The 6,139-nt window shown below is 66.3% G+C and overlaps 1 protein-coding gene across 1 annotated transcript; it reads right to left on the bottom strand.

Moving 5' to 3' along the window:
- Positions 1-1,514: 1,514 nt before the first annotated feature.
- Positions 1,515-3,339, bottom strand: LOC134200258 (uncharacterized). Its single transcript, XM_062672806.1, has 2 exons — positions 3,266-3,339; positions 1,515-3,188 (listed from the first exon to the last, which is right to left on the bottom strand). Exon 2 carries the CDS (start codon positions 2,934-2,936, stop codon positions 2,055-2,057), a length of 882 nt encoding a protein of 293 aa, XP_062528790.1. The 5' UTR covers positions 2,937-3,188; positions 3,266-3,339; the 3' UTR covers positions 1,515-2,054.
- Positions 3,340-6,139: the final 2,800 nt, after the last annotated feature.

Raw genomic sequence — 6,139 nt, 5'->3', positions numbered from 1 at the left:
CCGGATTTTGTGGCGACTGCGGAAACTAATTTTCCGACCACCTCGAATGCACGGAGGGGGTCAGAGGGACCCACCTCCGTTAGGGAGCGCTCTAGGCGCTGAACCACTCCAATCTCTGATTTTTCCCGGGCCTCACGGCAGGCGGCCCTGGACTGCGCCGAGGAGGCAGCGTCCAGTCCGCAAGAGGAACTTTTTTCGAAGCCGGTGGCGGGCGACGCCGCAGCAGTCGCCGGCCCTTCCGCCAACGCCATATATTTGGCGCTGGCAGGCTCACCCTCGGACGAGTCAGACGGAGCGGAGGACGCCGGCCGTCGGGCCGACTTCCGCTTCCGCCGAGTCCGCTGTCGAGTGTCGGTGAACAGCGCCGGTGTCTCCCGCCCACTGGATGCGTCGCCCCTCGCGGAGCTCCGCGCCGAGTAGAGCGAGATAAGGCTCTCGCAGCGCTCGAGGCGCACGGTGGGGACCCTGTCCCTTACGCGACCCGTGCTGTCGCCCCCTTCTGCGTGACAGTGTGTGCCCCCCCCAGAAACGGTGGGGCAGCGTGCGGCCGATCGCTCGACCGCACGGAGGGATTCTCCCCCCGCGGAGCGGGAGGTACCCTCCTGGGGTATTACTTTTCTCACAGATGCCATTTCATATTTGTTTCCTTTTTTATTAACCAGGGGTCGGTCCCCTGGGGTCTGGTTGGTACCCTCGGGACTGGACTCCCTCCAGCCATTCATCCCATCGCCGGGCACCAGAGCTTAGGATTGGGGCATTTTTTAAAGAGGTTTACGTCCTCGCGGCCCCGTGCCTCGCGGCAGCGGCCCCCGTCCCCCACGCGGTGAGGATTACGGGTTGGCCGGCGGCCCGCCGAGTGCAACGAGCAACACGGCAGACCACCGCCCGACGCTCAAAAGAGCAGCAACGACGAAGCCACGCCGGTATACCGGTACCCCCCTCTGGAGGGCGTGCCCCTGTAGCCGAAGCCGGGGACATGGCGACCAGCGGCCGGAAGATGCGTAAGCAACGCCGGCTCACTTCTCCATCGAAGGGCAGGCCAAAAGTGGCCCAGGCCCACCACCACCCATGGGTTACGTCCGAAACAGGTCGGACGTGACCCGAAGAAAAAAAAAAAAAAAAAAAAAAAAAAAAAAAAAAAAAAAAAAAAAAAAAAAAAAAAAAAAAAAAAAAAAAAAAGGGGGGAAGAAAGGGGACAAGAGAGGGAGCCCGAGCGTCCGCAACTCCCCCTGCTGGTTTTGGTCCGCGTCATCCGATCTCTTTCGTTGCAAAGCCTAACTAGGCTACCCTACTCCTACACCTAGCCTACCTACCTAACACCTAGAAATCCTTGCAACGAAAAAGACCGGACGATACCCCTGGGAGTGGGACTGTTCCCAGAGGATCCCGTTATCCGCCACCTACGGACGCGCCCGGTGGAAGTCCAGCAAAACTCCCCCACAGACGGAGCCCCCGGCCACGCAAAGTGCGCGCCGGGGGGCCCGCCCAGGTCCCTCGGGACCGCCGCCTCAACCTTTTTTTTTTTTTTTTTTTTTTTTTTCGGGTAGAGGGCCGAACCTCCTACGAGGTCCCCGCGCAAAAGGGGCGCGCGGGGTATGTGAGACTCAACGATCTGCATGGTGTTGTGAGCAGACCGCGGGCCCAAGGATTTTAGAGCCCACCCACTAAACGACTCCTCTGCACTCTTACACCCGACGCCCGATCCCCTCCGAGGTCAGAACCCGGATGAGGTAGGGGGGCTACCGCGGTCAACACTACAACCAGACGGCGCGGCTCACCCCAAGGACGCCCAGCCGACGGAGCCTTCGAGGCGAATCGAAGGCTCTGAAACGTCGGCCGTCTCGGTACGGCAGCCCGTCGGGCCGCCCAGACGGTGCCGCTGGTGTCCCGGAATACCCCGCTGGACCAGAACCAGCCTGCCGGGTCGGGACGCGATACACCGTCGACCGGTCGCTCTATTCACTCCACGGCAGCGCGCTAGAGTGCTGGTAGCGCGCCGCGCGGCCTCACCCCCTCAGGTCGCCCCTTGACCTTCACCGGGGGGAGACCGCCACCTACAGGGGCCGGGACGTACGGGCGTATTCCCGCCTCCGGCCCCCGGCTCGACGGCGACGGATCGGTGCGGAAAGGGAAGAGCTCTCCCTCTCTCGCTCCGCCGCCTCCTTCTGCGAGATGGTGGACTCGCAGAAGTCGAGCATCGCCTTCCAGGACGCCTCGCTGCCGAGCATCGTAGCCACGACGCGCGGCAGCGAGAGGTCCTCTCCAATGACCGCGACGAGGGCGGCGCGTTGCTCGTCGAATCCAGAGCAACGCGCCAGCGTGTGTTCCGCTGTGTCTTCCTCGTCGCGGTCCGCGCAGTGGTGGCACTGCGCCGTCGGTTCCCTTCCGGCTATCTTGTGCAAGTACCGGCCGAAACAACCATGGCCGGTAAGCATCTGCGTTAGCCGGAAGGTGAGGCATCCGCGGTCGCGGCCCACCCAGTCCGCGAGAACCGGGCGGACCGCCTCGACGGTTCGGAGGCCGGCCGACGGGTCCGCCAAGCGGCGAGACCACGCCTCCAGCACGGACCGCCGAGAGTGGAGCCTCCGCGCTCGAACTACACCTTCGCTGGGGCGCCCTTCCCCCCTAGAGCGGAGGTCGCTACGCCACCGGTAATCGGCAGCGAGCGCCTCCGCCTCCAGGTCCCAGGGTGGCGCCCCGGCGAGCAAGCACGCCGCCTCGAAGGAGACGGTGCGGTATCCTCGGATCGCCCTGACCGCGATCGCGCGCTGCGGACGTCGCAGCGCGGCGACGTTCTGGCGGGTCAGGGCGTGGCACCATACGGGCGCGCCGTATAGTGCCATCGACCGCACCACCCCCATGTAGAGGCGGCGCGCCACCTGATCGGGACCCCCGACGTTTGGAAGCAGCCGGCTCAAAGAGCCGGCCGTCGCCATCAGTCGAGGGCCCAACTTCGCAAAGTGAGCGCGGAAGTTCCACCGACCATCCAGTTCAAGGCCGAGGTACCGAAGACCGGTCACCCCGACCCCGACGCGGACGCCTCCGATCACGAGGTGGGCACCCAGAGGCGGCGCTCGTCCCGGCCCGTGAAACAACAGGGCCTGGGTTTTGTCGAGCGCCACCTCGAGTCCCAGCCGTCGGATCCTTGTGACGACGTGTGCCACGCCTGCGCACGCCAGACGGGCAGACTCCCGGTAGTCCCTCCCCGGAGCCACGACCAACGTGTCGTCGGCGTAACATATTACGCTCAGCCCGGGGAGGGGACCCGCCCGACTCGAGGCACGCTTCGAAAAGCCCCCCGAGCCGGTCCCCTAGGGCCTCGAAGGCCAAGCTCCAGACCCGGCCGTGAACACCGTCAGGGCCGGGGGCCGCGTCCTTCGCTCTCATTCTGGACACGGCCGCATGGATCTCCGCCCCCGTGATAGGGGGAGGGGGCTCCTCGGCAGCGGGAACGCTGGGGCGACGCGGAGGCGTGCCCCACGTGGCGTCCATCTGGGGGGGCTCAAAGTCTCCCCCCGCTGCTGGCGGGAAAAGCGCGGAAACTATTTCCCGCAGCTGCCGAGGCTGGAGCCGCTCGGTCACCGGGAGCGCCCACGGCTGCAGTTTCCTGCGAACCATCTTGTATGGGCGCCCCCAGGGATCTTCGTCGAGCGACTCCAGGAGAGTCTTCATGCTCTGCTTCTTGGCCTCGCCGATGGCCAGCTGCAACGCCGTCTGCTTTTGACGACAGTCAGCGTGCAGCCGGGCCGCCGTCTCCGCGAACGTAGCGTCGCGACGACGGCGGCGGCAGTGGCGTGCGCTCCGGCGGCGCGCCCTCACGCACTCCTCACGGAGTCTCGCGATCTCGGGCGACCACCAGAACGCACCCCCACGTGGTGCTCGGGGGCCGACCCGGGGCATGGCGGCATCACAAATGTTTGCCATGGTGCCCCGGAACCAGTCGACCTCCGCATCCACGTCCGCGAGCCGCGCGGGTTTTGGCGCCCACGCAGCAACAGCGGCCGCCTCCATCAGCAACTCCTTGTTCATTCGTTTCAAGGCCCACCTGGGGAACGAACGGGGCGCACCTTGCGGGAGCTCCTCCTCACCGCGGGCGCCCGCGGCTGACGACGACGACAAGGAGGAGGCGGAGAGCTCGAATCGGACGTATCTGTGGTCCGAGAGCGTCTCCGCCCCCTCGAGTACGCGCCAGCCGCGGGTGCGGCGCACGGCGGACGGGGACGCGAACGTCACGTCCACGTGAGATTGCCCGTTCCACCGCACGCAAGTCGCGACCGTGCCTCTGTTTAGGAGGCAGAGGCCGGTCGCGATCGCCCACTCCGAAAGGGCCTCGCCTCTCGCATCCGTGCGGGGGGAACCCCAAGCCGTGCACTTGGCATTGAAGTCCCCCGCGACGATGACAGGGCGGGACCCGAGGCGGTGCAAAAGCGCCTCGAGCCCGCCCAGAAACCGCTCGAACTCGGCGAGGCTCCTGTTCGGAGAAAAGTACGCCCCGATCACGACGGTCCCGTCGATCCTAGCCGCGACGTACCCGGGTCCCCTGGCCACCATATCCAAGGGGGGTAACGCCGCGGAATGTCTCAACACAATGGCCACGGAGCCGTCGACGTCCCCTATCCAGCAGTCCTGGTCGGTGGGGACGAAGTACGGCTCCGCGGCGACAGCGACGTCGATTGACCACTCCGCCATGGTGTGGACGAGGAGATCCTGTGCCCTGGCGGAGTGGTTCAAATTGCACTGGAGGAAGCGGTGGACGCAACCCATTACGGGGCTACGTCCATCGCTCCCTCGTCTGTCCCGCCCTGCGGCTCGTCTGGTGCCGCGGCGGGAACTGACTCGCCGGCTGCCCTTATTGCAGCCGGCCTCTCCTTCTTTTTATTTTTCTTGCCGCCCCTCCTCGTTTTGGTAGAGGAGGGGGCGGACTTACACGCCGGGCCCCCGGCCCGGTGGTCGGCCTTCCTTTTAGCCGCGTCGCACAAGACGCAGTGCGGCGCGGCTGTGGTGCAGGAGGCTGCCTTGTGCCCCGGTTGGCCGCAGCGGAAACACAGATCGCTGCGGTCCACGGTCGAGGGGCACTTGGCGAGGCCGTGGCCGGTGCCGAAGCACCGAAGACAACGCCACGGCCTGCTCTCCTGCAGTTGCACGTGGGCCACTACCCAGCCCACGCGCAGCCATCCAGGGCTGTCCGAAGGCCGACCCTGTGGAGGGGTGGCCAGGAGGTTCGCCGTTACTACCGGGCAACGCGCCCACGCCGTCCGGGTTCCGGAGTACGTCGCCCGGAGCTCCCCAACTTTGACGTCGGCGAGGGCGCAGTTGCCCTGCGACGCGATGGCCGCGGCGACCTCCTCTTTCGTGGCGCACTCGTCGAGGCCCGTGATTTTGACTTCACCCATCTTCACGGGCCGCGCGATGCGCACCACCTCGGGGTCCGGCAGGATCTCCCTCAGCCGGGCCGCCAATTTTTCGGCCGCGGCGTTTGTGTTGGGGCCGGGGCACTCTATGAGACGTGCCCCGTTGGCCGTCTGCCGGACCTTGATGCCCCCCTCCACGCCGAGGGCGTCCACATCCACGCCGCCGCGCGCCTGGGTCATCACCTCGTGGTAGGTGATGCCTTTTTCTTTGCCGGCCGGCAGCAGCTCCACTACCACTGCAGCCGACCGCGGGGCGCGCGGCCTCCTTCGTCCATTTCGGCCCCTCAGCTCCGCTCGACCCTCTTGGCGGGGAGCGGCGGCCGCAGGGGCGGGCTTGGGGCGCGGCGCGACAGGCGCCGCCACCTTTTTGGGCCCACGCCGCACTACCGTTGTCCATGCCTCTTCCATAGTGGCAGGAGCCGGGGGCAGCGGGCGGGGCTGGGGAGTCGGGGCCGGTTTCGCAGCGTTGATGCCCCCCTTCTTCTTGGTCCGGCTCCTGCCGGGCCCCGCCTTCGCAGGCTGGGGCGGCGCAGGAGCGGATGCCGATTTCTTCGGGGGGGCTGTTGATGTTGGTGCCCCCACAGCTGCGGGTGTTGGTGCAGTCGCAGCAGGAGTTCGCGCGGGTGTAATTATTTTCTTACCGCTGTAGGTCCTAACAGCGGGTTGCATAGTCCTGCGGGGTGCTGGCACAGGCGCACTTCCCTTCGCCTCGTGAGCGAGGGGCGGCC

The sequence above is a fragment of the Bombyx mori genome, chromosome 15, assembly GCF_030269925.1.
Source record: "Bombyx mori chromosome 15, ASM3026992v2".
In the NCBI taxonomy this organism is placed as follows: domain Eukaryota; kingdom Metazoa; phylum Arthropoda; class Insecta; order Lepidoptera; family Bombycidae; genus Bombyx; species Bombyx mori.
Note: the sequence above shows the minus strand (reverse complement) of the source record. Positions and strands in the feature narration are given on the sequence as shown.

What these genes read in the sequence shown, in the direction of transcription:
- LOC134200258 (XM_062672806.1), bottom strand. Translation starts at nt 2,936, where the DNA reads ATGGCGACGGCCGGCTCTTTGAGCCGGCTGCTTCCAAACGTCGGGGGT.